This window comes from Haliotis cracherodii, unplaced genomic scaffold (assembly GCF_022045235.1).
Source record: "Haliotis cracherodii isolate W230 unplaced genomic scaffold, xgHalCrac1.p SCAF_12, whole genome shotgun sequence".
NCBI classification, from domain to species: domain Eukaryota; kingdom Metazoa; phylum Mollusca; class Gastropoda; order Lepetellida; family Haliotidae; genus Haliotis; species Haliotis cracherodii.
The window spans coordinates 43455962-43473827 of record NW_027266267.1 but is presented as its reverse complement, the minus strand read 5'-3'; the positions used below and the strand labels follow the sequence as shown (position 1 = coordinate 43473827).

The following is a 17866-nucleotide window of genomic DNA, read 5'->3' as shown; positions in this document are numbered from 1 at the left end:
TAGAATTATCTGAAGAAGAATATCAAGTAAACCATCACGGTCGGGTAGCCTAGTGGTTAAAGCGTTCGCTCGTCACGCCGAAGACCCGGGTTCGATTCCCGACATGGGTTCAATGTGTGAAGCCAATTTCTGGTGTCCCCCGCCGTGGACAATGATTACTTGTCAGGAATGTAGTACTATCTAATATATCTATATTTAGGTACAAGTGTGTTGCTATATTTAGAAGCTAGTGCTTTACTGATCCAGCACTGTGCGGAACCTACCAGAAGCTGGTTATACTATATGAGGGACCGACGGCATGCCTATGTTATCTCACATTTCATCTTGCATTAGATCAAGACCAGCTCTTGTGTGAAGATCACTTTTCACCCTGGAGATCCAGCCTAGGCCTATCTCGGAAGCTTGACCACTGTTGCTGCCAGGTGAATATTCTCACTGACATTTGCTATAACCATTACTCTCATATTTTATATTGCCACTGTACTTGTATTGCTTTTATTCTCTGTACTGTCACGCTATTGTGTACTGACATTGTAATTACTTTGCAGTAATTTGTATTGATTTGTAAACCTAGACTTTATAATACAAGTGTTAATTGTATACCATTTGTTAAGTGTTTGTTAGTTTAAAACTGAATTCTTTTGCATACATGTTTTTGGGTTAACTTACTGTTACAATTTGGAAATCGACACGTCACACGGAAATCGTCCATGATGTTATTGAAAGAGCGCCCAGAAAGCGGAAGGTCGATGGTTCGATCCCCAGCCGCGTCATGCCAAAAGACGTTAACCGGTAGTACTTGTTGTTACCCTGCCTGGCTCTCGGCATTCAGGAGAACAAACACGGACTGGTCGGAGTGAGTATTCTATGTCTGAGTGGTATTTATGTTAAACCACAACAAAGTATCACAGTGGGCTAGCACTATAAAACCTGCTTTAGGCCCACAAACACATCCAAACACACACGCGGCGGTGAACCCCATTCAGATGAATCTAATCATGTAGAACATAAACTGACGTCCAAAAGAAACTTTACCAGAGTTTGAAATCACTCTTGCTCAAAAACAACAAAACACACATGCATGAAGTAAAGTGTATTGAGAAGATCAATATATCAACATAATCAACGCTAAAATGACAATCATACCGCGACCGAGAATGACGTCAGAGCCCCCTAAACGTGTGGTACAAAACTTGAGCTTTCAGAATCATGGACAATAGACAGAGTACATAAACAATAGCTCAATAACAAGTCATTAGTAGCGTGTGTGACCACCAAATTCCCCAATACACGCAACAACTCTTCGACGCACACATAAAAGTCGGTCGTCTGATGAGGTCAGGTGGGATTTGACGCCATTCTTCTTGGAGGGCCAAGATCAGTTCTTGCCGGTTGGCTGGAGAGTGTGGTCGTTGTCGAACACGACGATCCATTAAGTCCCAGAGGTGTTCTATGGGGGACGTGTCGGCTGAGCGTGCGGGTCACGGCAGGGCGTTGACGTTGTTGGCTGTGAGGAAGTTAGTGACAATTCTGGCTGTTTGGGCTCTAGCGTTGTCATGCTGATAAACTGACACCACGTGGCTGCTGTTGGAGAAATAGTAGGCCAACTGGACGAAGAATGTTATCCATGTACCGCTGAGCTGTCAAGTTTCCGTCAACGATGACCAGCGGTGTCCTCTCCTTCCCACAGATCCCTCCCCACACCATGACACTCCCTCCACCATATGGTACGACCTCCTGCACGCAACACGCCGCCGTTCGTTCACCCCTTCGGCGATAAACACGTTGTCCCCCATCAGCCCTAAACATACAGAATCGACTTTCGTCAGTGAAGACAACCCTCTTCCAGTCACGTCGTTGCCAACGTCGTACAGTCCGGGCCAATCTCAATCGCGGACGACGATGTTGCGCTGTCAATAGCTGTCCTCTGTATGGTCTAAAAGCCCTGATTTCACGAGCCCTGAGTCTCCTGGCCACTGTATGTCGACTAACCCTGTGACCTAAGGCATTTGTCGCCGATGACGTCACTGTCAGGAAGCGATTTCGGAGGTGCAAGGAACGCAATTGCAAGTACCGGTCATCATGGGGCGTGGTCACCCTGGGTCTGCCTGTTCTTGGCCTGTCAGCGGTCCGCCCTGTCTGTCTGTAACGTTGCATCAAGTTGGTAACGGCAACACGGGAGCAACCCAAGGGTCGTGCAATATGGGCGTGGGTGGCTCCCATCTGTGTTTTTCACTTTTTCGCGTGTTATCTCGCAAACATGTAACAGACGATTAACATCTTCTGCACACACTATTGTTGTATTTAGGTTATGTGTTTTAGATAGTCTTCATCAAAGAAAAATTTATACTTTGTCTGAAATTTATATTTTCAGTTGGTAAAGTTTCTTTTGGACGTCGGTTTATAATAAAATGTATTCTCCATACAACCTTTGAAGGAACAGTGACATAACATTGTGTTGTCGACACACAGGAGAATGTCCACACAACAGATATGTATTGGCTAGAGTTTTTTCTTTACTAAATTTGAGCACAATAATGTTATCGGTTAGTGTTTCGGTAATAACAAATTGTAGCATTACTTTTAGTCAAGCTGTCTTCATTTGACATTGTCTTCAGCAACCCACGCTTGCTGTGAAAGACGACTATGCTTGTCGTAAGAGGCGACTAACGGGATCGGGTGGTCAGGTAAACTGACTTGGTTGATGCATGTCATCATATCCCAATAGCGTGGATCGATGCTCATGATGTCAAACACTGGATTGTCTGGTCCCGATTCGTTTACTTATACAGACCGCCGTCATAGAGCAGGAGTATTGGTGAGTGCGGCGTTAAACAACAAACAAACAAACATTCGACAGATGTGTACCTGAACACCTGTTTGTATCACTTTCTGAACATGCAGCGAGTACAGATGCCGAGGGAAGACACTCATTGTCCACTACTATTTATTCCGACTAGTTGTGTTGGGTTTAATAAAAGCGTAATCATAATAAAACCTCTTCCAAAAGCAGCATCCAGCGTACGATTCCGACCATATCATGAACACGTGTTTATAAATCACTATCAAATAGTGTACATGTGATGTTTACGAAAAGGCGAGCGTCTCCTGCCCTACCGAGGCGCCAGTCCTAAACCCTTGCAAAGGCAAACTGTTCATCCGAAAAAATACACCCCATTTGTCAGATATCCCATTTGTCAGACAGATTAGTAAGGATGGCATATAAAAATATGTGATGCTATAATGAATCAGTCCTATTCGACTTAATCTCCTGAGTTTGAAAGATCAAACAACTGAGGACCACTCTAATTAGATACAAATATGCTTACTACATGGAGAAGTGAATACCTTTGAGACCTAATCAATGAACTTTTTGATGACGTAAATAGGAGTGAGTGAGTATGTTTTTAGCAATATTCCAGCAATATCACGGCGGGGGCCACCAGTAATGGTCTTCACACATTGTACCCATGTCGGGATTCGAACCCGGGTCTTCGGCGTGGCGAGCGAACGCTTTAACTACTAGACTACCCGACCGCACCTCTGATAAATGAGAGGATACGCATTCATTAATGGAACATGTAGATTTTGATGAACTATTCAAGACAAAGACATGAGGTGATATGAGGTGAAATGGGGTTTAACGTTGCGTCCAAGATTATTTCACTGAAATAGCGACGTGCATGCAATAGCTTATGTCAATTAATGCATGAACCTATTTGTATGCGTGGCTGCTTGTACTAGTCCGGACTTATGCTGAAATTATAGTGCTAGTCCGCTGAGATACCATACCACAGTTTTACATGAATACCCCACTCAGACACAGGGTGCTGACTCCGAGCCGACCAGTCCTTGTTTTAGCTGACGATGGTTGGTTGGTTGGTTAGTTGTTTAACGCCGCACTCACCAATATTCCAGCTATATGATGTCGGTCTGTAAATAATCGAGTCTGGACCAGATAATCCAGTGATTGATATCATGAGCATCGATCCACGCAATTGGGATCGATGACATGCATCAACCAAGTCAGCGAGCCTGACCACCCGATCCCGTTAGTCGCCTTTTACGACAAGCTGGTCACATTTACGGCAAGCATGGGTTGCTGAAGACCTATTCTACCCCGGAATCTTCACGGGTCTGTTGTTGGTTAGACGCCGCCGGGAATCGAACTCCGGACTTTCCTCTCGCCTGTTGGACGTTCTACCACAAGACCACGAAGGCGATCGAAGGTAAATGAAATTTACCTTTTACCAATAGTTACGCAATTATAAACAGGTCATTTTGGCGCTAGACGAAATTTATCAGTTTCTAGAGGAGAAAAAAAACCCATTTATTGAAACATTTACTTTATAGTTAATAACGTAATAGTTAAGACTTTCACCCAACCACTTCAGGTTAATTATTATTACGGGGCGGTCGGGGAGCCTTGTGGTTAAAGCGTTCGCTCGTCACGCCGAAGACCCGGGTTCGATTCCCGACATGGGTACAATGTGTGAAGCCCATTTCTGGTGTCCCCCGCCGTGATGTTGCTGGAATATTGCTAAAAGCGGCGTAAAACCATACTCACTCACTTATTATCATTACCCACAACATGCAATATATTTGCAGCGTGTACGTCGGCTATAACATTAACATAAACATTAGAAACAAGTTAAGTCCACTAACACTTACACTTGTTACCTGAACCAGGTCAACCTTTCACTATGGTTTAGCGTAAGAGGTTTTGAACCAAGAGACGAATTCACGTCGGCGACACTGAATTGTACACCACGTGGTCTCTTAGTGTAAATGTTATTGGTGAAATGATGAAGGATATTTCTAGCTATGGCCTCCATGAAGTTAAAATTTGACTCGATTCTGTCACCACCTCTATTTCAAGCGAGCTGATATGAGACTATTTTTTTAAATTGGTTATACAATATATACGTCTTCCTTAATTGATTATGTGTATCTTGAAGATACACATGTCTACAACTATATTTGAGAACAAGAACAGGGATAAAGAATTATGAATGGTTTGTTTGGTTTTTATTTTTCTGAAAAATGAGCGTGAAAACGTGAACACGCCTTTAATATAAGTGAACCGTTATAATAGGAGTACCTTGAAACCAGTGATGGGTTTCGCGGCACCTATGTCACGGAGGTGAAGGTAACTGCATCGTTGCAACTGCCACACTGGCACTTTGATAGCAGTCAAATCAGCTGCAGGTATGTATAAAATCGTTTCAAAGCGGAAATTAATAACAAATAATCAATAGAAAGATATTAAGCATTTAAAAACCTTAAAAACTCCATGTGTGAATAAAATATACAATGTCTGATGAATCAAGATATGATTGAAAAAAAAGAACATGAAAGGAAGGTAATACACTGGAAAACTTACAGCCACAATTTCTGCAAGAACCATTTTCTGTTTTGTTCGCTGCTTACCGCTGCACAGCTCGAATAAGTGATCTCAGTACAGGACCTAGATATCAGCACCTGTGTTTCACTTTCATACATGCCTATGCAGCTCTTCTGTCAGCAAGCCAGGGAGAAGGTAAGGTGTAAAAATAGGAATTGCATAACTGTATTGTACAGTATTGTAATGGTAACAGCCAGCGTACACACACAACACAATCGGCGTGCATATGACAAGGGTCTATTGTCCTAAAACACTATTATTATTTGCGAACAGATAACATTGAGCATTCAGATACAGTATCAACCGGTTTGGTTCATTCCAACACATATCCTTAGTGTATCCCGCATTATTATTGGGATTTTAACGACAAAGCGAAATTAGCCCCGTAAATAATAAGTATGCTTCCTATCGTTAGAACAAAAAATGCTGACCACAAAAATGATATCGTTGGAATGTGAATTTAGGAAAACAGTAGATCCCCCCCTATCAGAATATCAAGAATATCAGATGGTCGGTCCCTAATAAGGTGTCAACATAACATACCACGTTAAACATATGTTTAGGCCAAGACAATAAAACCGTGTTGCAAAACGAACGCAGCAGACGTAATATTCAAACTTTAGCAACCAAATCAGTAAATGCACTGTCGCGTCATTGGATTTTCTGTTTCGTCACATGATTGTCTGGTTTGTTTACAGGCAAGCATCCCATGGCAGAAGTAGTGTTGGTCAGAGTCAGGCAACACACACTTACTGTTTGAAACATGTTGTGTGAGTGAGTGAGTACCGGCAGAACAGGATGTGCATATTTCTTAATCGCCTTATTCTTCACATCTTCCCGAAGCAAGAGAGTTAACAGACTTCAAAAGTCTAGTTTCCACCCTTGCCGAACTAGGCTGGAATTACTGGGCTCGATCGTAGTGGCTATTACCAGTTATGTCCCTTTTAAGCCTCTCCTATGGACCAATCACACCTTGATTTAAAACTTGAAAAGATTTGGAAAATATCTGCTGACAACGAGTTGACGGTGCACATGGTTTGCAAATCCTGCAATCGATCGAAATCTGCACGACAGTTTACGAACCTGATTACGATTTCGGTGCGCGATTTTGATTGGACTATGCATAGACTCGTTAGTCCAGCCAACATGTAACTCCATAATACCAGCCTAGTTCGGCGAGGGCTGAAACTGGACTTTTATAGTCAGTTAACCCTCTTGCCCCGGGAAGATGTATTCTTCAATATCGGACATCTTTGTGGGCGACTTGATACCATCAACGTTGCAATGTTGGTAGCAATGGTTACATATATAGCAGCTGGTATGGCTGGTTGAAACCCGCTGTTTGTGGAAGTTCGAACCCACTTCTGACGATGAGACGTTATACGTGATCTGCTACGTTGGTGATCACCTCCGTCTTCCTGGTTTCCTTAGACTGTTTAGTTGTTGACATGTTTCATTCCCTAACATGTTCTCGTCGCAATATGGCTGAAACAATAACGGTGTGATTGTACATTTTCACTCACTCACTCAAATCACAAAAGAGACAAAACCCTTTCCATATGCAACAAACTGAGTTTTTTATGCACATAGTATAAGTGGCGCGCTACCGGAGGAGCAGGACATGCGTACCCTTTTCGCGAACACCTGGCGTCATCACTGATTTTCTATTTTGACTTTTACGCCGAATAGTGAGTGAGTGTGTGAGTGAGTATGGTTTTACGCCACTTTTGAATCCTGCTGCAGGTACTGGGAAGGCTTCAGATTCAAGTGTTCTCCATGTTCATTTGTGGTTCGATCCTCGTTCGCGTTCTACCGAAAGTCGTTAAAAGATGAACCAAAGGAAGGTAATAAACCTGAAAACTTACAGCCAAAAGATTTGCCTTTTTTTTTTTCTGTTACCGCTTTCCTCAATACTCCTCGTGACCCGTGAAGGAATAGGTCTTCAGCAACCAATGCTTGCCATAAAAGGCGACTATGCTTGTCGTAAGAGGAGACAAACGGGATCGGGTGGTCAGGCTCGCTGACTTGGTTGACGCATCTAATCGATGCTCATGATATCAATCACTGGATTGTCTGGTCCAGACTCGATTATTTACAGACCGCCGTCATATAGCTAAAATATTGCTGAGTGCGGCGTTAAACAACAAACAAACAAACCATACTCCTCGTAACATTACCAGGGACTACTGGTAGTAAGCTGTGCATGAAGCGCGTCAAGTCCATATTAGTCCGTACACATTGTCCTTATCTGCCCATACGCCATTTTAAAGGTAAGGTGTAAAAATAGGACTTGTATAACTTGAATGGCTGTATTGTACTGCAGTGAAATTCCGTATTGTAATTCTTCGCCCACGTACAGGTAATATAGCCAGCTTTCATCCACAAGGTGCGTGTGTTTGTGTACATGTGCATAGAACTACGGTCGTTTTAGATTAGCAAACATTGAACAATGTGATGTGTCAATACAGTATCCAGCATTCGCACAAATGCCCGTGCTTTTTTGTATTTTGTTGTTCAGCAATATTCCAGGTATATGAGGACGTCCAGTCTATTATGTGTAACGCCCCAAGCCGTACAGGTATGAATTGAGCCATCGACCACCCGATCTATTCAGTCGCACGGTACAGAAATTTTCTTCTGTTTCTTTCAACAACATACAATGTATCTCAATAAAAGGATTAAAAAAACTCCCTGGGGAGTATAGAAACCAAGAGGCACTAGAGGGTTTACAGTCACATTACCATCTAATCATACAAGGAACCCATTCACTGCTGTGTGAACAGAGACATACTTCCAACGAAGTCACTTGCTCAACTGAGGATAAACCATATTGAAACTATGTTTCATGTGCAGCAGAATTGAAGCCCAAGAAACATTAAGTTTAGCTGGTCACCCACCAACCTCCTCTCCGCGAACAACAATCTCAAAACACAGTAGGTTTATGTCCTAATTATCAAATGGATTTAAACAATATTTCACATGGCCTCTAATGTTGATGTTCAAATTTATTTTTCATCTTTATTTTATTACTTTACTTTATTACTTTTAACACCTTTGTTTTTATATATAATTATTAATGACTATAACACGATCAACCTGCTCGACTAACCTGCAATATCTTCCATCCATACTGTTTTTTTTGCAATGTTGAAACCTGGTCTGGGTGCGCACCTGATATTGTTTTATAGCCAAATATGTCCACTGATATTACCCAAATATTACGTGGTGATAAACAATACACGATATGAATACAAGTTTTAATTGTATTATATAAGATAGCTACGAGATAAATCGCAAAGAACAATGAAGGACGAAGCGTGGCTTATTTCTCGCCCTTTCTGGAGATTCGAACATGCGCTCGCAGCTTGACGTCGTAAATGGGACGACTTTATTTTTGAGAGGGAACTATCTAGTAAGTTGGTTCAGAATAACACGATTTAACCAAAATATTTCGTAAAAATCTGAAATTCATCGTACACGAGGATTTGTAATTTGATTGCCTGCCTCAGGTCACGTGCTCAAATTTGACAAATCATGAACCTTGTAGAAGATTTCGGCAAGAAAGCGTCATTAGAAACCATTTGTTATCCAATGAAATCTTATGTTATAGCTGCGGAAAGACTCCAGGCAATGTAACGAGCGTATAGATGAAAAAACAAGCTTTCTAGCGATGTGTCATACATCAGTCTTCGACGAACGTGTTATTCATACGAAGCTTTCGAAAACGGAGTTATTTCTTCATGTTACTGAGCGGACAGCTGCTGTTATCTGGAAATGAGTGAAAACAGATACTATTCATAATTCTTTTTAAAATAATTTTCCAATTACGTAAACAATGAAAATCAAAAGGAAATGATACGTAGATCTTTTGAAATCTTATATTTGCCCCAAATCGTCAAATTTTCGCTTACTTGGTCCTTAATTTGGACGTTATGAATGTGTTAGCTCACATTGTTTTAATTTACAACGAACTTAATTAGGTTGTCAATGCATTTTTTAAATAATGTGATAAACATAACTTTCATATTTATAAACACTAGGATTAGACCTTTCAAATGGTGTATAACATTGCTGTTAATATAATTATTTTTAGTTGTTTTTTTTGCCTTTATACATGAAAATGGCACATCATTAGTTACTGGACACTGGTACATTTAGTATTTACTCCTACCATCTAGTCAAAACTCAAAAATATGTAGGACTGTTACTTTTGTGTTTGCTAGCCATTACATGGAAATGGCAGATGATTCATTAATTTAAAATACTCATTACAGTATATATTTTATGTCTAATGAACATTCATTCACTTTCATTTAATTTTTCATTTTAATAAACTAAGTTTAATTCATTTATCTCTTGTCACAATGTGTATCGTAGCATATCGAGATACGTATCGAATCGTGATTTAAGTATCGAGATACGTATCGTATCGTGACCTAGATGTATCGCTGCAGCCCTACCAGTTGGCCTACCATTTCTCCAACAGCAGCCACGTGGTTTCATTTATCAGCATGACAACGCTAGAGCCCATACAGCCAGAATTGTCACTAACTTCCTTGCAGCCAACAACGTCAACGCCCTGCCGTGGCCTGCACGCTCACCCGACATGTCCCCCATATAACACCTCTGGGACTTGATGGATCGTCGTGTTCGACAACGACCACACTCTCCAGCCAACCAGCAAGAACTGATCCAAGAAGAATGGCGTCAAATCCCACGTGACCTCATCAGACGACTAACTTTTTCTGTGCGTCGAAGAGTTGTTGCGTGTATTGAGGCATTTGGTGGTCTAACATGCTACTAATGACTTGTTATTGAACTCTGCCTATTGTCCATGATTCTGAAAGCTCGAGTTTTGTAACACACCCAACTTTGGGGGGCTCTGACATCATTCTCGGTCGCGGTATGATTGTCATTTTCAGTGTTGATTATGTTGATATATTGATCTTCTCAATACACTTTACTTCATGCACGTATGTTTTGTTGCTTTTGAGCAAGAGTGATTTCAAACTCTGGTAAAGTTTCTTTTGGACGTCAGTTTATATTTCCTAGGATAATGTTCACACAAGCATGACTATCAGAAATAAATCCTTGCAAAAGACATTAACAGTATTATCCTAAATTGCTCATCATATTAGAGGCCATTTTCTGAAGAATTCAAAACAAGAGGCCATGTACTTAATTTCGGAAATTTGAATTTGAATGAACTGTATTCAGTACAATTGACATAAAAATGTCATCTTCATCTGAAGGATTCTTGTCACTAGATGACTGTTCATTTTTCAAAGTTGTATTCAATACTCAAACAGACACCTTTTTTAATTACTTCTAACTTGGAACAGCTTGAGGCCAGCGTTCTTGACAGTGACAGATGTCCATTATGGCATAAGATCTCATGTTTATTGCTACACATGGAGGGAAAACTGTGAATATCGGGAGCATGTTAGTACACTGACCGAGACACAGCAGTGTCATCTCGACGTGTTTGCAAAGGAGCACTTGATGCAGAGACTGGTTAGATAACAACCAACACAACTGTCCACACACGTCCACTAACTACCGTCATCCGAAACTGATACCAAGCTGAAGATCAATATAAGATGTCTGCCAAATCGATGACTAGTGAAGAATGGGGTTATATATGACTTATGGACTGATCCTTCATTGACAAAGTACATAAAACATTTATCTCTTCTCTTATTTATATATCGAAAACCAATACAACGACAGCTGGAAAAAAGTATTTATCAGATAATGATGATTTACTGAATCTGAATTTGAAAGATTGGGGAAGGTGATTTCATTATCTCCCTTTGACTTTAAATAGTTTTCGATCGTTGTTATTAATGTTTTAAATGCAGTAAAAAGAAACGTGTTTCTAACAGTTATACTTACAATAAGGAAGATTCTAATGTTTACCATTCGGCCATATGGATTTACAAAAACAATTATTCCAAGAGCCCTTGGTCAGACGTATGATTTGGTTGGTTTGTTGTTTAACGCTGCACTCACCAATATTCCAGCTATATGACGGCGGTCTGTAAATAATCAAGTCTGGACCAGACAATGCCGTGATTAATATCATGAGCATCGATCTACGCAATTGGGATCGATGACATGCATCAACCAAGTCAGTGAGCCTGACAGAAGTATGAAAAACTGTATGATTATATGCTTCTGGTATTGTTGATAAACGCATATGTCTGTATAGATACTCTGTGTATGGCTCTTATAAGTGAAAATACATGATATGGATATGACAACTTTTGACATATGGATACATCTGTATTTTATTGTAGGTACAGTGTTTGTGTGTGTGCCTGATTACATAAGCTTTTATATGTATGTACGACTCGTATTTGTCACAGTGAATGTCGATAATCAGGTAATATGTATATTGACTAAAAATGTCAGTCATTTTGTATATTGACATATTCACTCAGGCAATAAACATGTTGACTGGAAGTTTCGATCAATATGCATATTACCTGAAAAATGAGACTGGAATTTACACAGATTGACTGAAATGAATTCCTCAAGAGACTCCTTAATCTTTTCATGTAGTAGGATCTATTTTGACCTTATGATCATCAAAGGAACTCGTCTAAGTAAGCAGTTCACATAATATATTGGAAGCAATCAAATGTCACCTTCTGCAGGCAAGGGAGGACTACTTACTATAATGTCCAATACTCACTCTTGTCGAACTAGGCTAGAATTTCGTGGCTTAATTATAGCGTCATCAGTTGCTAATACGAGTTATGTATTATGTGTCAGATTCAATCCCTCATATCTCGTGCATGAAAAGATTTGGAATATCTGTCGACGGCCAGTTGACGGCACACATGCTTTGCAAATCCTGCAATCGACTGAAACATCCATGCAAGTTGCCGTGTTGTTAAGGAATCGGATGTCGATTTTGTTACACAGTTTTGAGTGAACTTTGTGCAGATTTGTAAGGCTAGCCAAAACTCGGAAGTTCCAGCATAGTTTGGAAAGGGAGGAAACTAGAATTGTATAGTCAGAAAACTCCCTTGCCTCGTGAAGATGTCTGATGTCAATACATAAAAAAATATTTTTGTTTTTGTAATAAATATAAAGTGAAACAGATTTGAAGCCCAAAAGTTGATTAGACAAATAATAGGTAGTAGTGTCCTGAAGCAGTCTCCTTATCAAAGCAAATAACCTGATTTTTAACCAGATAATTACAATGGTTACTTGTCAAAACAATAGGTGATTGTGACCAGTAAGATACAATGGACCACAATCAACTGTTGCAATGGCGGCTTCAACTGAAGGGCTGTTCATAAAGTGCCTGGTGTCACCAAATCATGAAGAACGACACTGTATAAGACATGAACTGATTCTCTACAGACCATACCTGTAAAGTATGTATCTGTCGTCTTAAAACTAGCAATGAAATGTCAGATAACACATCAATCAAATGAAAAGAACAAATCAATATAAAAACAGAATGATAATAATGATTTACTGATCATTCCTTAAATGATTATCATCAGGCCGTGTCAAGAACGTGGTGAACCAAGTCAAACTGCGTCATCTGTTAGATCTAAGCATAAACATTGAGATAAACAAACTATTTTCCACAGTTTCCACTTCAATTTTCCAATTGTTACATTCCCTTTTTTGTCAAGCAATCTGGATGCAGCCCGAGCCTTTGGTGTCTACATTTCACAATTCTGGAGGTCCCATCGAGCCTGCCCTTAGAGTGTGTTTTACACGTTTTAGATTAGGTTTGAACAATTTAGTATGTAATACGGGTCGTTTTTCCTGTTTAAAAAAATATGCGTTTTTGTCCTTTTTGCCCCACATTTATTGAAAACGAATACCATTTTATGCTTATCTGTCTATGTTATGAATCGCTCAGAACAAAATATTTCCAAGGTTTACCCCAAAACATCAATACACTAATCAAGCTCCTCCGTTTTGATGAAATATCTAACGGGCAACAAAAGAATACTATCCTATACATTAATTATGGTTTACGACTTCGCAACCGTCTTTGTACAAATGATGTAACAGTTTAATTATTCTTTAGGTTATTTGCCTTCATTAATCAAATGCTTTTATCTCTTCTTATTTTTCACAAAATTGTACACGTGCACATCTCTGTGCATATAAGTCGGTTCCAAATTAAATTTGAGATATCTATTCTATAGTGGGACTTGATCATTTTCAAAAGCAAAGAAGGTTGATCTCCCAATTAGACATCATTTAAAGGTCACTAGCCATTTGGCCTAATAATTGGGCACCATCTTCCTGAGTTAAAAACAATTGAAGAATGTACAGATGCCCTTCTCTTTCCATAGACTGGATAAATGTCACAGATGACCTTATATGTTCCTTTATGATCATATCTGTGTCAGTCAGTTCTGAATGAGAAAAGTAGATGGAAATTTGAGTGAGTGAGTGAGTTAATATTTAAAGTCACATTGGCATTATTTCAACCATCGTGACTTGAGCAAGTTATGCATTTATATAATATCTTAAGACCTGTCGTCGCAGGACAGTATAACAACTAGCAAAATATCACAGATTCTAATTGTAAAACTAGTTTTAGAACAATAAAAATATTGAATTATAACACACGACACAATATAAAAACGGGCTATAGATAGTCAGCAACTGAAGGCAGACCACCATACTGGGGACAGACCACCATACTGGGGACCATGGGGACTTACAGTACCTTTGCTACCTGCATGGACCCCAGCAGGATTTACAAGATGGACATTTGAAGTTAAGTGAGTATTTATTTCCATTATTATAATAACATTATGCTTCACTTTGTATGTTTCTATAATATATATATACAACAGCAAGTTAACGATGAATTATGAGACTCACAGAACAGTTTAATCTGGTACAAATTTTCTATCCAAAAGGAAATTGTAAACACATTTCAAACTATTCACACACATTTACATCATACCAAACATGGATAATCGTACAAATGAAGGCACCTATAGAGCACCATGCGACACGAGAAAGTTATGCACTTCACTGTTCTTTCTTCGTTTCGCAATCGACGCTGCTGTTTCTCCTTGTTTGGTCCTGGCGTTAATGTTCAGAATGTTCTTTGAAACGATATACTTAACCATGTCTAGAGTTCCCTTAGTACTGACCAAGTGAAGGATGTTCTTGCCTTTATAAGTCACCATTGACATATTACCTCCTCTTCTCAATATGAAGTCAAACACTTCTCTATGTGCCTGCTGTGCTGAGAGCATCAATGCTGTCTTCCCATTCCAACGTCTGCTATTGATGTCTACAAAATCCTGAGAGACAACGTATTTAACCATCTCCTAATGTCCCCCAATGCAAGCCGCATGAAGGATGTTGGTATCTTCATTTGCCGTCAGTGACACATTACTCCCTTTACTTATAAGAAAGTCCAACATTTCTCTGTTTCCCAGTCGTGCTGCCACCATCACTGATGTCCATCCGTGTTGTCCTCTTCTGTTGATGTGTACCTTGCTCAGTGAGAGGACATATTTCACCATCTCCATCTGTCCCCCAGCACAGGTATAAAGTAGGATGTCGTTACCACGTTTATCTGTCAATGACACATCAGCTCCTTCACTTACAAGAACGGCAAGCACATTTCTATAACTCCTGTTTGCTGCCATCATCACAGATGTCCTGTTGCACTTCGTCCTACTGTTGATGTCAACGATATTCTGTGATAAGATATACTTTACCATCGCCACATGTCCTATACAAGTGGCTATGTGAAGAAGGTTGTAACCATGATCTTCAACAAGTGACACATTACTTCCTGTATTTATGAGAAGTTTTACGACGTCCTTATGTCCTGCGCATGCTGCCGCCATCACCGGTGTCCTTTCCCGCCTGTCCCTGCTGTTGACATCCAGTTGTGCTTCAGACAAGATACGTCTCACCATGTTCAGGTTCCCCTCCCAGCATGCATCGTGAAGTTGGTTGTCCATTGACCTGCCCTCCTGGTCACATGGTTTATCTGGTATGTATCTTTCAGGAGAGAACTGCTTTCCACCTGTATATATTGGAAAGTTGATATAAATATCTGAAATAAATAGTCAGCGTTTGATTTTAGTTTATATCACAATTTTTCTGTGTGGTTGGTGATTAGATGACTTGGTTGACAGCGTGGAATCGACCCCCGACGACATGACTAATTTCTCATGATACTGATCATATGATTGTCAGGTCCAGAACTGATGTGTTACAGGCCGCTTTTGTATGGTAGGAAACTCCTTGATGCGGAGTTCAACAAACAAACACGAACACCGGGTGTCATCACAATTTTTCAGTTATCCATCATTTCAATTTTATCGATATTTGCTTTTTACGACCCATGGGATCTGTTTCCACATAAAAGAGACGAGTATACTAAAACAGTTTCTGTGGACAATAGTTTTCTTTCGGGAAACTTTACATTGTAATTTAGAAATTGTTTTGGCATGTACATGTGAATTCTTATTTGATGTATTCTTTATTTTGAGGAACATCTGCCTCAATCATTATCAACTAAATGATGCAGTTACCTGTAACACAAACCGTTTTTCCAGATCGAGCCTTCAAACATCGAGACGTGACACTGCAAGACTTGGCTACACAAGAGCCAGTTGGAACCTTTAGTCAGAAGTAAGAAAAAGTATATGATTATAATGTATGTGTGTTCTATATGAAACGGGTTTTGTTTGTTTGTTTGTTTTGTTGTTTAACGCCGCACTCAGCAATATTCCAGCTATATGACGGCGGTCTATAAATAATCGAGTCTGGACCAGACAATCCAGTGATTGACATCATGAGCATCGATCTACGCATTTTGGATATGGTGACATGCATAAAACAAAATCAGCGAGCCTGACACTGGACAAAATATCATCCATTCCAAAAAATCCAAAACTTGGAAATACTACCATTCCAATTGGAAATATGACCATTCCAATATTTGGAAAGGTCATATTTCCAAGCTTGGATTGGTTTGGAAATGTTTGGAAATGTTTGGATACAATATGTCATAATCATATCTGTTAAAAGTTGTACAACTTTTGACGTTTTGTGAGATTAATAATGACATGAAAGTAAATAATTAAAGTATTTTGGCACTATGTACCACGAAAAGACCAAATCATGAGCAAATTTAACTAAAAGAAATTCTGTCATTCAAAGTGGCTACTCTTTATATTTAATTTCTTATCTTCCTTGTCTACAATCATATGACATTGACTTTGAACTTTGAACAATTAAACAAATATTTTGTTTTCCCATACTGACTTACGGTTGTCGTAGAACAAAGACCGTTTCGAGAATATAGAGGGACTCATTATTATAATTTGAACTAATACACATATGTACATAATAGTACTAGGTATAAATGATTTTTGATAAGTGTTCGTACAAGAATATGAACTTCGAATTATCTCGGAATTATGCGCAACACATAGGGCTGAAAATTTTATAATTGTTGTGGAACTATCTGACGGTAATTCAAAACAGGGAACAAGATTTCGTCAAATGAATCTTTGTGCCAGGAATGCAACGATTTAAATGCTGACAAAATGAATAAACATATCTGGAACAGAGTAGACTGTTCATGTGGACAATTATATGCTACGTCTATTGCCAATGAAGTTTATCACCCCATGTTATAGCATTTGTTTCATATAAAAGATAGAAACCAAATAAATGGGACAATTAGTTGTTATGAATTAGCTTTACCTATGTGACATATCACACAACTAAATGTGAATATGTTCATCAAATAATCAATGACAGTAATTAACGTAGTGTCCTTTTTTATACACAATTTAATTACGTATTGGGGTACAATATATAATACATATATACACGGAATGATTTCTTATTTTGTCAATTTAATCATAACCCAAATCATGAAAATCAAAGTGTGAAAGTAGTGACTATCTTTATGATCAAGGGCATAAATACTCAATTGTATCTATTAATCCTAATAGTATAACAATAAACCCTGTTATCCACGTAAGCCTAAACCTGGGAGAAATAAAGTTCTGTTCTGTTCTGAAGACGCCGTCATGATTAGTTGGCGCCAGTCTAGACTGTCCAATCAACGTGAGTATACAAACCGTGATGTTACTTGACCAGTTGATGACACCTGTCAAACTCAAAGTGCGCCTGGTCCTCCACCCACCATGTGTAATACTTTAGCGTACTTGATTGTTTAATTTGCAGTTATATCACTGTTAGGCTGAGTGATGAGAGAATACATTTTGTTGTTTTTGTTAACGATCGTTTCCATTTTCAAAGTGGTAACCTTATAAGTGACTAACTTTTTTATCAAGATGAAATGAAACATATTAAATAATCAGAGGGACTGACGATCGCATTTTTCGCATAAATGTCATTCTCGCATTAATTTCATGATTTACTTAGATTGATTTGAACATTTCTGAGCAACGATCATGTTTGGGTAAGGGA

General features: G+C 39.3%; 1 protein-coding gene across 1 annotated transcript in view; it reads right to left on the bottom strand.

Annotated features, from left to right (window-relative positions):
• Nucleotides 1-14730: 14730 nt before the first annotated feature.
• The window catches only part of LOC139457425 (ankyrin repeat domain-containing protein 17-like), a 114688-nt gene continuing 111552 nt past the window's right edge, over nucleotides 14731-17866 (bottom strand). The window contains exon 14 of the mRNA XM_071238825.1: nucleotides 14731-15440. Coding sequence (XP_071094926.1) covers nucleotides 14731-15440 — 710 coding nt within the window. The remainder of the gene's footprint in view (nucleotides 15441-17866) is intronic.